The sequence below is a fragment of the Odocoileus virginianus genome, chromosome 25 (genome assembly GCF_023699985.2).
Source record: "Odocoileus virginianus isolate 20LAN1187 ecotype Illinois chromosome 25, Ovbor_1.2, whole genome shotgun sequence".
Lineage (NCBI taxonomy): Eukaryota > Metazoa > Chordata > Mammalia > Artiodactyla > Cervidae > Odocoileus > Odocoileus virginianus.
The window spans coordinates 21034672-21051053 of record NC_069698.1 but is presented as its reverse complement, the minus strand read 5'-3'; the positions used below and the strand labels follow the sequence as shown (position 1 = coordinate 21051053).

At 35.1% G+C, this 16382-nt stretch overlaps 1 protein-coding gene across 3 annotated transcripts in view; it reads left to right on the top strand.

The window, feature by feature from the left end:
• Positions 1–16382, top strand: part of CADM2 (cell adhesion molecule 2) — a 1205421-nt gene that overhangs the window by 1033259 nt on the left and 155780 nt on the right. For all 3 annotated transcript variants that reach the window (XM_070455054.1, XM_070455053.1, XM_070455055.1), the window contains one exon: positions 14952–15122. In XM_070455054.1, coding sequence (XP_070311155.1) covers positions 14952–15122 — 171 coding nt within the window. The remainder of the gene's footprint in view (positions 1–14951; positions 15123–16382) is intronic.

The window sequence follows — 16382 nt, the reverse complement described above, 5'->3', positions numbered from 1 at the left end:
AGCAACTGTTGAGATAGACAAAAAGCAATCTACCCATATTTTAAGTGTACATTTTAGTATATTTTCACCATGATCAAGATAGTGGACATATTCCTCATCTACAAAAGTTTGTTCATACACATTAATAATTCCTTCCTGCTGATCTTCTTTGTCCACCGCCACCCCCCTGCCCACAACTCCGTCTCACTTCCGGGAAACCACTATTCTACTTTATGCCATTATAGATTATGTTCTTTAGAATTTTATATAAATCAAGTCATATAGTATACACTCTTCTTTGATTTATTTCTCTAGGATAAATATTCTGGGATTCATCCATATTGCATATAAAAAAGCTTTTGTGTGTTACTGATAGGTATTCTATTGTAAGCATCTGTACTACAATTTGTTTATCCATTTATCTGGTATAGACAATTAGGTTGTTTACAGTTTGGGGCCATTGCAATAAAGCTACTATGAACATTTAGATATAAGTATTTGTATATAGCTCTACTTTTACTTCTCTTGGGTAAAAGTCTAGGAGTAGAATGGCTGAGTCATATAGTAGACACATGTTTAATTTTTAAAGGCATTCCCAAACTATTTTTCAAAGTGGTTGTACTACTTCATGAAATCCAAATTCTAAGTTGTTGTATTATTATTATTATTATTTTTACTTTTATGAATCTTGCTTTGGTATTATATGTAAGATGTTTTTGCCTAATCCATGATCAGAAGAATTATTTCCATAAATTTTACATTTTTAGGTTTTGTATGTAATTTGAGAGATTTTATATTTTCATTGCCCTTGTCTTTTACTTCTCTCAGCTATATTGTTTCTAGGTCAGTTTCAAGAGACTGACTGATCTCATTATAAATAGTATTTTCCTGCTTCTTTGAAGGCAGACTTGTTTTTGACTGGATTATGGACATTAAAATGTTCACCTTTCTGGTGCTGAATATTCTTCTAATTCTATAAGAATTCTTAAGTTTTGTTCTGGTTAAGTAACTTAGAAAGAATTTAATGCTTTCAGAAGTGAATGTGTTACTTGCTCAGTCATATCCAGCTCTTTGTAACCCCATGGACTATAGTCTGCTAGGCTCCTCTGTCCATGGAATTCTCCAAGCAAGAATACTAGAGTGGGTACCCATTCCCCTCTCCAAGGGATCTTCCTGACCCAGGGATCAAACCCAGGTCTCCTACATTGCAGGTGGATTCTTTACTGTCTGAACCACCAGGGAAGCCCTTTCAGAGGATCCTTTAAATTTCTTAGGAGGGACAGGGCAGCGTTTATTGTAATAATTACTTAAATCCCATTGTTGTAGTTTAATTGATAAGTTGTGTCTAACTCTTTTTGACCCCATGCACTGCAGCACACCAAGATACCCTGTCCTTCACTATTTCCCGGAGTTTGTGCAAACTCACATCCATTGAGTTGATGATGCCATCCAACCATTTTATCCTCTGTCACCCTTTCTCCTCCTGCCCTCAATCTTTCCCAGCATCAGAGTCTTTTCCAATGAGTTGGCTCTTCACATCAGGTGGCCAAAGTATTGGAGCTTCAGCATCAGTTCTTCCAAAATCTTCTGAGTGTTCCAGATATGAATTATGAGCTTTTTTTTAAAAAAAAATCATGTTAGTTAGAACAGGCACTATTTCTCTGTCCTATGTGAGCATTATATACCATTTCCTCTAATTTTTTCTGATAGTTCTTGTCCTAGCTTCAAACGCTTTCCTCCCACAGATACACTGATCAATAATTAGGGACACTGCAGAAGTCTGGAGCCATCTCTTCATGTAGCTCTTTCCTTTTTGATATTCTGCCCTGTAAACGCTTAAAGGCTTCCCAAGAAATGACAACCCACTCTGGCAGTCTTGCCTGGAAAATCCCATGGACAAAGGAGCCTGGTAAGCTACAGCCCATGGGGTCACAAAAAGTCAGACATGACTGAGTGAGTGAGCACGCAACCCTGTAAACTTTAGCCCTCTGGCCTTCTTAGACACCCAGCTCTATCAGTAATACTCAGGGAGGCTGCCAGGTTATACATGGTTTTCCCTCCATACTTCATTGCTTAGAAAATCTCTCAAGGCATTAAGCAGAGACAAATTTTAAGGTTCATTTCATTTATTTTCCATCTTTCTGGTGTAACAGTGCATTATTATGATGTTCAATATCTTGGAAACTTGCTTTTTCCAGTTAAGAGGTAAATCCAGCCTTGTTACTCTGCTAGGTTGAAAGCAAAAGTTATTTTACCTACCTTTTTAAAATGTATAAATATAATACTTTTATTTAAATGGTGTTTTAATTTTCTTTGCTTATTTGTTTTAAGATTATAAAGTATAATAAATTTAAGAAGATGAACATGATTAAGTGTAAAATATATTCATACTCACTTTGGCAAAATATTTTAGATTAATAGTTCTGCTAGTTTTAATGTCAGAAGTTATTTTAAGTAAAATAGCAACAGAAATTCAGTGCTAGTATATGTGGTTCTGGGAATGGAAAGAGAAGTTCCAGCATGTATATAATGATATCTTTGACTTATTGTTAAGAAAGAGAATTATATCAATAACAAAAAATGTTTTATTGCTTATTAATGCTTTTAGTCACCATTTTTAACTTGTGTTAAAGAAAGTGCAACTCTCACTCATCCATGAATTATCAGCCAACAAACAATGCCGAGATACTATAATAACATAAATATTCAGATCTACTAGCTTTCTAGCTCACATCTGCTAATGGAGAGACTTAATCACTGCTCACAATCTCCTCTGGTTCTTTTCAAAAGACACTTTATGATTTCTTCATGTGCTAAGAAAGATGCCTCTCCCATTCAAGAGCTTTAGATTTTTCATGAAAATGCAGTTTCTTATGATTTCTGTGCCATATAAGGAGAGATGGTCTCATTACCATCAGCTTTAGCAAATTATTTTCTTGGGACCCAGGAAGATATTTTATGAAATTTATGAATCAAATCTTTCTAAAAGTGGTTATTTAATTCTTTGATCCAATAGCGTACAAAAGCACAGACATCATTTTGCTGGCAAAGGCCAATATAGTCAAAGAATAGTCATGCATAGACGTGATAGTTGGACCATAAAGAAGGCTGAGCACTGAAGAATCAATGCTTTCAAGCTGTGGTGCTGGAGAAGCTCTTGAGAGTCCCTTGGACAGCAAGGAAATCAAACCAGTCAATCCTAAAGAAAATAAACCCTGTATATTCATTGGAAGGACTGATGCTGAAGTTTAAGTTCCAATACTTTGGCCACCTGATGCAAAGAGCTATCTCATTGGAAAAGATTCTGATGCTGGGCAAGATTAAGGGCAGGGGGACAAGGGGGCAATAGTGGGTGAGATGATTGGATGGCATTGTTGACTCAATGGACATCAGTCTGAGCAAATTCCAGGGGATATGAAGGACAGTGAAGCTTGGCATGCTGCAGTCCATGGGTTCATAAAGAGTTGGACTCAATTGAGCGACCAAACAACAACAGAGAATAATGGACATCCTCGAGTGTGAGTCAAATGGGCCTTAGGAAGCATTAATACCAACAACTTTAGTGAAGGGGACAGAATTCCAGCTGAGCTATTTAATATCCTAAAAGATGATACAGTTAAAGTGCTGCACTTAATATGTCAGCAAACTTGGAAATCTTAAAAGTGGCCACAAAACTGGAAAAGGTCAGTTTTCATTTCTACCCCAAAGAATACTCAAACTACTATACAGTTGCACTCATTTCACAAGCTAGTAAGGTAATGGTCAAAATCCTTCAAGCTAGGTTTCAACAGTATGTGAACTGAGAACTTCCAGATGTATAAGGTAGATTTAGATAAAGCAGAGGAACCAGATATTTAATTGCTAACATTCAATGGATCATGGAGAAAGAAAGGAAATTCCAGAAAAATATCTACTTCCATTTCATTGACTAGGCTAATGCCTTTGACTGTGTGGATCACAGCCAACTGGAAAATTCTCAAAGAGATAGTAATACCAGACCACCTTATCTGTCTCCTGAGAAACCTGTATGTAGGTGAAGAAGCAACAGAACTGCACATGGAACAACTGAAAGGAGTACAACAAGGTTGTACATTGCCATCCTGCTTATTTAATTTATATGCAGAGTTCATTATGTGAAATGCCAGACTGGATGAATCACAAGTAAAAATCAAGATTGCTGAGAGAAACAGCAACAAACTCAGATATGCAGATAGTACCACTCTAATGGAAGAAAGTGAAGAGGAACTAAAGAGACTCTTGATGAGGGTGAAAGAGGAGAATGAAAAGCTGGCTTGAAACTCAACATTCAAAAAACTAAGATTATGGCATGCAGTCACATCTCTTCATGGCAAATAGAAGGGGAAAAGTGGAAGCAGTGAAAGATTTTATTTTCTTGAGCTCTAAAATCACTGCAGTTGGTTACTGCAGCCATGAAATTAAAAGGCCCTTGCTCTTTGAAAGGAAAACTGACACATCTCAACAGCATATTAAAAAAGAGACATTACTTTGCTGACAAAGGCTCATATAGTCCAAGCTATGGTTTTTCTAGCAGTCATTTATGGATGTGAGAGTTGGACCAGAAGAAGGCTGAGGGCCAAAGAATTGATGCTTTTGAATTGTAGTGCTAGAGAAGACTCTTGAGAATCTGTTGGATAGCAAGATCAAACCAGGCTATCCTAAAGGAAATCAACCCTGGATATTCATTGGAAGGACTGATGCTGAAGCTGAAGCTCCAATACTTTGGCCATCTGATGTGAATAGCCAATACATTGGAAAAGACTCTGATGCTGGGAAAGATTGAAGTCAAGAGGAGAAGGGAGGAGGGGCAGAGAATAAGATGGTTGGATAACATCACTGACCCAGTGGACATGAATCGAGCAGACTCTGGGAGATAGTGGAGACAGAGGAGCCTAGCATCCTGCTGTCCATGTGGTTGAAAAGAGTCAGACACAAATTAGTGACTGAACAATAACAACAGAATAAAGGAAAAGTAAATGAAAAGTAGTACTTTATTTATGAATACATGAATTGTATGGAACCTTATGAAAATGCCAGTGTGTAGTTAGAATTTAAAAATAGCATGTTTCTCAGTAAACAAGATAACCTGTGAAAAATAACCAGTGATAGTAGACAGTAGAGAGAAACTTGTATTCAGAAGGGTGATGTCACATTACAGATATTCTACTGATGCAAATGACTCATTTTCAAAATAGGTTGATAAGGAGCATGTTTATTTTTCTTATGTTTTCTTAATGCTACAAGATTTCATAAACTCAATTTTTGATAGCTAGAAAATTACATAAGTGTTTCAAAGGAGTCACACTTGCCTGCTACTTATAGAATTTATTTCAGTGGATAGATTTTTTAAAATTTTCTTTTAGAGTTTACTTTAGTGTATAGGCTTTTAAAATTTTTTCTGCCATCTTTTATCATCTTTTGGGCCTGCATTAAAACACTTTTTTAATAGAAAACAAAATAAATCTTTCAATCTTCAGTAGAAGGAAGGACATTATAATCTATGCACTTATAGTGCCTACCTTAAGGCACCAGGCTTAGAATTGGGTAATCATTTTTATAACATTTTTCAGTCAGATGGTATTATATTTTTGACTCAGCCTAAGGATATAGTGCACAAAATATAAAATCTTTTCTTAGAAGAGGTTACAAGTGATAGTTGACTTTTCATGTCTAAACTTTTGGTTAATGGCACTGAGGTTCACTCAACATACTCTCAAGTGAAAAGAAGTCATTTTAAGGTTTTTTTCTGGCCACTGTCAAGTTAAAGGAACACAAGGGAATCTATTTATTACCATAAAGGTTATTCCCTGGATATAAGTAGTTCGCTGATTGACTGGTTTCATAGTGACTTAGTTTCTTTCGTCTGTAAGAACACCCTGCTCTCTGCTTCGTCCTCTATTTTGCTCACATTTTCTGTACATCATTAATTATATTCTCTCATTAGATAGGCTAAATCATGGCTTCCCTGAAATTAACTGTGGTATATATGTGTGCCTGTGTGTGTATACGTGTGTGCTCAAGCATGTGTTTTTACTTCAATTTCTTTGAAATTTTCAGGGTTTTAAATCACACTGAGATATATGAGAGAGATTCTGAAACAGGCTAGTTAACTACATTGGCTCTGTTTGGGAGTAAAGTTTCCAACTTTCTACCCTGGATATTATGCACCTGGTAGTCAGGTACCTCTTCAGGTTTAATTACATCTAACTGGGGCTCAGATGCCTCTTCAGGTTTAACCACACCTAATTTAATTATGCTACAGAGTATGGAAATTTCTAGGTAAGGAATATCTACAAAAGAAATTACATTGGAGAGGGATTTACTATTAGAAAGCAAAAATCTGATTATGGCAAATATTATGAATTCAAATTCATCAAGTACTGACACTATAGAGGGTTATAGATTTATTTTCACACATTGATATAACTTTTAGATTTAATTACTATAATTCTGTTAAATATAAAATATTAAGGAGTCTCTAATAAAAAATTGTGCTCTGGGATTAAATATAAAAAATGTTTCTATTTCCCCATACCCTACCTTCTTCTGAGGTTTTATTTGTGAACACTTGATAGGGTATAAACTAAGCCTAAAGTGCCCAAGATAAGTTCCACAAGTTATGCTGAGTATATTAATACATCAAAGCTCATGAACAAGGTGGGTAAGTCAGAAAGAGAGAAACTATGCTGAAACTGGCAAACTCTGGTTTTCAGCTCATCACATTAGTGGTACAGAAATAATAAGTAATATTCATATTGCTACTGGATATTCAAAGAATGTACTAATAAAATTAAGATTTTCTTGAGAACCAGCTAATCTGTCTCTTGGGCTGTCACTATGAAGAACTAATTTCCTAAGTAGCCATTTTTTCTAAAATAGTCAGTCTACCATACTTTTTTCAAAAGAGGTATCTGATAGGGTAAAGATCAGGGAGTGTATCTGATTATCATGAATTTTTAAACTGTTTCTCTCTTTGGTATTTTGAACACACTAAAAGTGTTTTAAAATATTTAAACACCGTAGCTACATATCTGTCTCTCTCAACAGACTGGGATTTCTTTCTTTAAGTTTTCACATGCAAAATCTAGTATGTTGTTTAACACATGATATAAGCACAAGGTTTTTATATGGAGAACAAGTGAGTCATTTAGGTTAAATTACTCTCAGTCTTCACCTTAATAACTTTGAAGGAGGTGACTCTCTTCTCTGCTGAATCCTTTCCTGGACTTAGCAAACCAGTTCTTGGTATTTTTGTAAGGTGCACACCACTAAATAGGGAGTTAAATAAATATAAATATAGAATTAAATATAGAAATAAGCAATCACTTGGGGAGAAGTGATCTAAGACTATATACCTCAATAATCTTCAAGGGAGATGACTCCGGGGATTTCCCTGGAGATTCAGTGGTTAGGATTTTACCTACCAGTGCAGGGGATACAGATTCAACCCCTGGTAGGGAGCTAAGATCCCACATGCCTCACAGCCAGAAAAGCAAAAAGAAATAAAAAATAAAACAAGCCAGAAGCAATATTGTAACAGATTCAATAAAGACTTTAAAAAAGTGTTACACATCACAAAAACTTTAAAAATAAAAATTAAATAAAAATTTAAAAAGAAGATAACTCTCCTTTCCTAATAATTCTTCTAAACTGAGCAGTATTCCTCTTAGTGATGTTCTAAAGTAACCTTAGTAGAAATCTTCTATTCAAAAATTTAGATTTTCTGAGCCATCAAGCAATGATTGAACAACATCCACTGTTTCTGAGGGAGAGTGACTCATACCTCGTGTTATAGAAGGATTTGCATAAATACAAAAAACTGATAAAATAAAAGTTAATATGAATGAATCACTACATGAATATGATACAACCGCTAAATTATTGTAGAAAAATAAGATAAAACCTAAAGTGAAATCAATAAGCAATCTTCTTATAAAAGTGTTCACATTTTCACATTTGCTAAGCTTTTATTAGTACACTTTAGATGGTACAAAAACAGAGACATGATGAGTTAAATACTATGTTCACAAACCATTTGTACAAGAGATCTGACATTTCATGTTTCCAAGACTCAAGAGCATTTGTCTCTGAGTTCATGTTTTAGACAAAAGTCTATGTATTGAAATAATTTGACAATAAGTTCAGTCGGTAAAGAATCTCCCTGCAGTGGAGAAATCCACCTCCAATTCAGGAGATCTGCATTTGATTCCCGGGTCCAGAAGATCCCCTGGAGAAGGAAATGACAACCCACTCCAGTATTCTTGCCTGGAAAATCCCATGGACATAGGAGCCTGGAAGGCTACAGTCCATGGGATTGCAAGAGTTGGACATGACTTAGCGACTAAACCACCATCAAGTTATATACAACAAATATCATAGAGTGGGTCTTTATAGCACCTCTGAATATATACCTATGGGGTAATACTTAAGAGGAATTTGATAAAGACTGTAACATTTGACTCATCTGAATAAAGTTAAAGTGATTTTAGAATGTTTAGATAAATGAATTATGCTCCCTTCATCAATCCCCTGTAAATATTATTTTGCTCATCTGAGCTTTTGAAATCTATTAACAAAAACTGAGCTTCAATAAAATTCCTTGTCAAGTGAAACAAATATTTTGCATTGCTAGTGAATGATAGAGCCACAGCTTTACAAACCAGAATTATGTGTAGCACCTTCTTATAAAAGTAGACTATTGCAAAAGGGATTTATAAAACTCTACTGCATTCTAATTGGGGTTGAATGAAGGAGTGTGTGTGTGTGTGTGCGTGTGTGTGTGTGTGTGATAGTCACTCAGTCGTGTCTGACTCTCTGTGACCCCATGGATTGCAGCCTGCCAGGCTCCTCTGTCCACAGAATTCTCCAGACAAGAATACTGGAGTGGGTTGCCATTCCCTTCTCCGATGTGAATTTTAGTAGTAGCAGTTTAGTCGCTAAGTTGTGTCCGACTCTTGCGACCCCACAGACTGTAGCCTGCCATGTTCCTCTGCACATAGGATTCTCCAGGCAAGAATACTGTAGTGGGTTGCCATTGCCTTCTTCAGCATGAAGGAATACTCATAGGCATTACTGAAATTTGCTTCAAGAATTTGTTTTGAAGTCTTCTCCAGTGAACAAATGAAAGTGGTTGCCAGACTTTAAAGTTTTACCATATAAGACATGGCCTCAGTATTTTTGGTCTGAAGAAAGTTTGAAGTAGATATAAAATCAAATGCTTAACTTGAATAGTTAAAAAAAAAAAAGGTGGTTTGTAAAAAAAAAGAAAAAATTCTGTTGTACACTTAAGCCATAAGAAAAGAAAAAGTACCAACAATCCCTTCAAGACAAATTAGTTCTAAAATATGCATCTATGTTACTGACTGAGTTAACTAGATATAGTTACATTATGTCATTTTTTTTTAAATGAAGAGAGTTGATTGCCTTCTAAAAATGATGTGTTCACTTTTATAAATTTTGATCTATACAAATTCATTTAAACAAGAATTATATAACATATCCATTTGTCCAATATGGTCACTCCAAGTTTTTGACAATAAAAACAAGTTATCTTATTTTTTAATGTCGCATTGTCTCTCCTGTATGGCAAGAAGATCACCTTTCAGCTTACTAACAATGGTGTCATTTAAAGCACCATTAATAACAATGTATGGATTCAGAATAAATTTATTGAAATCTCTTGTTGAAACTGCCATTTGATTCTTGGAAAAACACCTACAAACACAGACTCTGAAAATAATAACAGAGTTCATATTCTACATAAGCATAGAAATTTGGGGTATACACTAAGATCTTGCAACTTTGCTCATGACCCCAAAATTCAAAGCCCAAATAGTTGTGGAGAAGTCACAAAATATATTACAGAATTCCAAGAGCTTTATCCCAGTTATGAGAAGGTATGATCCTTCTAGTATTGGCTACAAGGCAGAGCTACATTTAAATCCCAACCTTGTTCCAAGTGTTGCTTATTGGCTTTGCAATCTTTCAAAAGGAAACTGGTCCTCTTTCAGGTGCAGGTCTGAAAGAAAGGGCTAACCTAGGATTCAGGACAGGATTTCCTTTTATAAAACTGGGGTTATATTTGTTCTTGATCTGTTTAAAGGGAATCAAAGTCACGAGCAGAAAGGAAATACATCACAAAAGTTCAGATTACAACACTCAGGGTGATTGGAATCATTGTGGAGGCAAAGTAACATCTGAAGAAACTTCACCTTAGAAGGATACTTCTAAAAGTCTAGTACAAAGGTGGCCAGAAGCTCCAGATGCAGAGGCAGGTAACCTAATATTAGGGCTTCCCAGGCTGTGCTAGTGGTAAAGAACCCACCTGTCCATGCAGGAAACATGGGTTCAATCTCTGGGTCAGGAAGATCTCCTGGAGGAGAGCATAGCAACCCACTCCAATGTTCTTTGCTGGAGAATCCCAGGGACAGAGGAGCCCGGCAGGTCAAGGTCCGTAGGGTCACAAAGAGTCAGACACAACTGAAGTGACTTAGCATGCATGCAACCTAATATTATAAATCTGGGGAAAAAAATGGATCTAGAGTTATCTCCTGAGATCTGACTGTTTTAAAGAGATTTAAATGTAAAAATGTCCAGATAACCTTTTGTTTCATTCCCTAGATAACTCGACTCAGGTTTTTTATTGATTTAATTTTTAAACTAGTATTTAAATATAGCTGATTTACAATGTTGTGTTAGTTTCAAGTTTCAAATATTCAGGGTTGATTTCCTTTAGGATTGACAGGTTTGATCCCCTTATAGTCCAAAGGACTCTTAAGAATCTTCTCCAGCACCACAATTCAAAAGCATCAATTCTTTGGCACTCAGCCTTCTTTATGATCCAGCTCTCTTATACAGATACATACTATAAATATTGAGAGAGAATCTTTACTTTAGACTTCACCATGAAGGTTTCAAGAAAATAACTTTCATTGGGAAGCATACTTGAGGAATTTTCAGGCAGATATTTAAAAACAGTTCTTTATAGAAGATTTCTAAAGCATGCAGTATAAACACAGTAGTATAATGAGACAATTTGCAACTAAGTTCCTATGCTCAACAGTGGCACACAGTGAGGTCAAACAAACTAAAATGTCAGAGTTTGGAGCTGAGACATTTTTATTGCATGGTCATGAAAGGAGATGAGGTGGCTTTGTTCTAAAAAGCCTCAAGCTCCCCCAGGATTCAGCAAATATCAGTCCTTATGTACTCTTGAACTGTGATGTTGGAGAAGACTCTTGAGAGTCCCTTGAACTGCAAGGAGATATAACCAGTCAATCTCTAAAGGAAATCAATCCTGAACATTCATTGGAAGGACTGATGCTGAAGCTGAAGCTCCAATACTTTGGCCATCTGATGTGAAGGGTTGACTCATTAGAAAAGACCCTAATTCTAGGAAAGTTTGAAGGCAGGAGGAGAAGGGGATAACAGAGGATGAGACGATTGGATGGCATCACTGACTTGATGGACATGAGTTTGAGCAAGCTCTGGGAGTTGGTGATGGACAAGGGAAGCCTGGTGTGCTGCAGTCCATGGTTGCAAAGAGTCAGACATGACTGAGCCACTGAACTGAACTGACTGATGTGCTCTGGGTCATCAAATAGTTAATGTCTTCCATTTGATTGAGGTGGGTAGGAGTTTACGTCTGCAAAAGAATTCAGAACATTTGCATCAAATACTGTTATCTGGGTACTTCAGAAAGGAGATAAAGCAGAGGCTACAAAGGAAGACCTGCTACCCCACCTCCCCAGCCCATGGGATCCTCCTCAGTTACATAACCACCACCAACCAAAAGCAATCACATTTCTGATTACTTGAGAGCAAGTGCTCACATGTCCATAATCTCCTTTGGAAAAAGATAAAGGGGTGACTTCAAGGATTATAATGGAAAGTAATCCTACAAATTCCTGTGTTTAATGTTTGCCCTTTGTTTCACTGGCCATTGAACCAACACATTATATAATACATGACATGGCTATTTTCAAAAATGTAAATAAAGGAGAAATATATGTTGAAATAGTAAAGGAATGTTAAGCTTACAAAGAGTCGCAATAAAAAGAGAGAGAGGGAGAGAAGTGAGTAAAGTTAGTTCCAGTATTCACTCACCTTTGGTCTTATCCCCTACAGTGATGATGTATACATTATACCCTTGCTCTTGAAAATAATTCTGTAGGCCAGCAACAGACTCTCAGGCTCTACCTCACCACTATTGAATCAGAATTTGCATTTTGACAAGATTCAAATATGATTCAGATGCACATTCCATTTTTGAGAAACACTGTTTTAGATCACAAAGCGATGAAGTAATGCTGTGACTTACTTGCCAAAGAAGAAAAAAATAGAAACTCTCTAAAACAATACAGAACATGAAACAAGAATATATATGGAATCATCAGATTAACTGTGCCATATAAAGAAATTTCTATTAATTCTGTAACTATGTAATACATCAGTTACTTTATAAAGCTAGAAAGCAAAATGAAAATAAATTTTAAGTGCTATTTCCTGTTTGGTGAGAAGGATGTCAGCAGAAATATGGGCAAAGATATTACAACTGGCTCTTCTCAGTTCTTTTTCCTGTTTATCTTATGCCTTCTAGTAACCCTATAAGATGTCACATGAACTAATATTAAAAGCAACAAATTATACTTTTATTTATTCTGTTTGAATGATGCTCATTAATATTTTATGTTATATACAACTGCTATCAGATTTTATGTGTCCAATTAATATTACATAAAATGATATTTTTGTGAAGAATATAGCTGAAGGAAGCAGATGTGTGGGTTCTTAAAATGCAGCTGTTATTAAAATTAAAGAATATAAGCAATATTTTGGAATAATTTCTCACATATCGTGTAACATAATTATGCAAGTATTTTGTCAAGAGATCTAAATTTTCTTAAATTTCTACTGCTTGGAGCTTTCAACAAAAAACATGGGCGTAGATTTATAGGCAAGGATACAAAATATAAAAATGAGGCAACATTTTGTATAAATTTATGAGACACTGAAAAGTAAGAGAGCCTCATTTTTTTAATATACCAAAGAACTATAAATACATCTGTATTATCTTGACATATTTTGACTAAAAGAAGATCGTTTCATCTTTCACTCTAATATTTTTTAACTGAAGTTGAATCTAATTTTCAAATGCAAAAATCTCAGAAATGATTTTGGTTAACAAAAATGAGATATTTCATAAGACACATGTTGATGGAAATCCCTATACCATATATGATTAATTTACAGTTAAAAAAGAGTTGAGGTACTATGCTCCTTCTTTCCTTTCCAAATGTTAGAAATTCTTCTTCTTCTCAAAAACTGCCGAAATTTCATAGAGCTTTTTGTGGTAAAAATCCCAACTTAGATACTTCTGAACAAAATCCTAAACAGACATTTTCCAAACAAGACATGGAATGTTTATCTAGGCTTATCCTTTATTATGGCTTTCCTGGTGGTTCAGACATTAAATTACCCACCTGCAATGCTGCAATGCAGGAGACCTAGGTCCCATCCCTGTGTTGGGAAGATCCCCTGGAGGAGGGAATGGCAACCCACTCCATTACTCTTACCTGGAGAATCCTCATGGGCAGAGGAGCCTGGCAGACTACAGTCCGTGGGGTTGCAAAGAGTCGGACATGACTGAGCAACTAAGTGCTTCCTTTACTAATTTTACTTTATTTTTAATTTTTTTGTTTTTTATTTATTTATTTATTTTTATTAGTTGGAGGCTAATTACTTCACAATATTGTAGTGGTTTTTGTCATACATTGACATGAATGAACCATGGATATACATGTATTCCAAGATAAAGACATTCTTCCCTGGAAATAAGTAAAACACAATGGACCATGCAAATATCTTCCCATCAAATACATAAAATTCAATATCATTTCCAAGTCAAATCTTTGCATAGAGCACAACAGTAGAAATGCTGAATTTATGTTAATTTGTTATCATTGATATATTTTTAAATAGCTTTAAAATATTTAATACATGCTAGAATCAAATATTTTATGCAAAAGAACACTTTTCCTAAAAATATCACTGTCCACTTAAGTTGAAACACTAAGAAATTGGAACAGCTTTCTCCTTCAACTATATTTAAGATCTTGTTAATGTGATATTTTAACCTTAGACTATCATTTTGATTTCTAATCCATTAAAATTACCCTCTTCTTATCAGCTACTTTACATTTGAGAAATTTCAAATTAAATGAAAGTCTTGTCAAATCTCTTTTCCATAAAGAACAAATAATCCCTAAGTGCACCATTTAATGTTAAATCTGAAATCAGTGCACAATAAGTTTAAATACTGATATGTCAATTCACATCTTGAGGGAAGTGTTCTCATCAGGCTGAAACAAATTCTTCAGCTAAGTGAAAAGCATTTATCTCAACAGAAATTTCATATCAAATATATATAGAGAGAGACAGATATTTGAATGTTCAAAATGTTCACATGACTGTCCTCCTTCTCTACCAAAGATAACAACTTTCTCATCTTAGGTATGTTTTAGCAATTATGTTGACCTCACATTGTTCATGTTAAAAATCATCGCTCAAATACATTGTCCTTCCTTTTAGGCATACCCACGTGGCCCTTCTCATTGTGCTTGTGGTTCAGAAAATCAAGATTATCTTTTAGTATTATCTAAATCTAAAGAAAAGAGATTAATATTGTAAAACGGCCTGATTTTTCTAATATAGTATTAAAAAGGGGGCTATGATTTGCCCTTTTATTTCTGTGTTTAACTTTTAAAATATATATCTGAAGTAGTTTTATTTCTGTTTACTCAAAATGGGTTAAATGTCAAACTAACAAATATTTTCTTTTTATGATTGGATAAAGATAAGGAGAAAACACTTCCAGTAGGTGTCTTGAATAAATGAGACCTGCTACATTTCAAAGAGAATTTCACAGAATTTTAAATTTTATATTTTATTTTCAGATGTAAAATATTTAAAGGAAGAGGATGCAAATCGCAAGACGTTCACTGTCAGCAGCACACTGGATTTCCGAGTGGACAGAAGTGATGATGGCGTGGCAGTCATCTGCAGAGTAGACCATGAATCTCTCAATGCCACCCCTCAGGTGGCCATGCAGGTGCTAGAAATACACTGTAAGTAAATGCTGTTCCATAACTCTCTATCGTGGGGGCAAATCTCCGCATCTACATTGAAAATTATTTTAAAATTACCTGGAAGTTACAGCAAGTGTGCAGCAAAATCTACAGCCAAATGAAGTAAAATCAACCTCCATAGTATTAACCACACTCAAAGGAAAGGAGTCCTTGACCATTCTTGACAAAGTAGAAAAAGAAAGGAGATATCAAAAGGTTAACATTCCTAGTTATCTTCCCATTGTTGGCCAGGAAGATCAGGAATTTTGACAGTCAGTGTTAGGTGGAAATCTGAGAAAGCCTTGATGAACTTTCCAAATATAACATTATTATATGCAAATATGGCTTCACATCTGTTCTTTTAAAATTAACATTTTTTTCTATTTTTAAAAATATACTAAGTCTTTATGAACACAGGGATGTATCTATTATGTTTTCTTTATCAACATAATTATTGTTCACAGTGATAAGAACATAAATTGGATGACTCTGGTGAGCCTGGGCAGTACTGAAATGCTTTGCTGGCCTTACCTTAACTCGTATTATCTTATGTTAGGGCATCAGCATAACAGCCTGATGAACACTTACCACTCTCTTTACTCAATTTATGAGTAAGATCACTGAAGATTATAGTGATTGAACCACTTGGCCAAGTTCACACAACTAGCAAATGGTCAACTTACGACCATGACACTTTGGTAGTTAGCAGTATCCTTGGGATATAGCAGGTGATCTATAAATATTTATTAAAATGAAAAGGGATGAATTGAAATATATAACAAAGTTGAAAAGTATAGCACAAATAATTATGTTTCTGAATCCTATTACTTTATTTTTTCCAATATTTGAGTTTTGTTTTAATGGAGTTTGTTATCTGTGATAAATTATAGTTTGAGTTTAAGATTTGCGTGTGTGTGTGGTATGAAATTACGTTAAATCTTAAAAGTTGTCTAGGTACTAGTCTTCTAATATGTCTCATATTTTGTTTTCGTTTATTTACTTAATAAGAATATATCAAGTACCTACTATGAAACAGGTATTCCTTTGGGCACTGGGATTACAGAGGTGATCAAAAAAGTGCAACTTTAACAAAACATGTTGAGATTGTCTCTAAGTGTCAAAATCACCACAATCACAAACAGCAACAAATTCCAGTTCCCTATAGCATCTGTTCTAGGTAGAAGTGACAGAAAGGCAAAATAAATACAACATATAGAATGATATGTATTAAGTGTGAGGGAAAAAAAAAAAGGAGGAAAG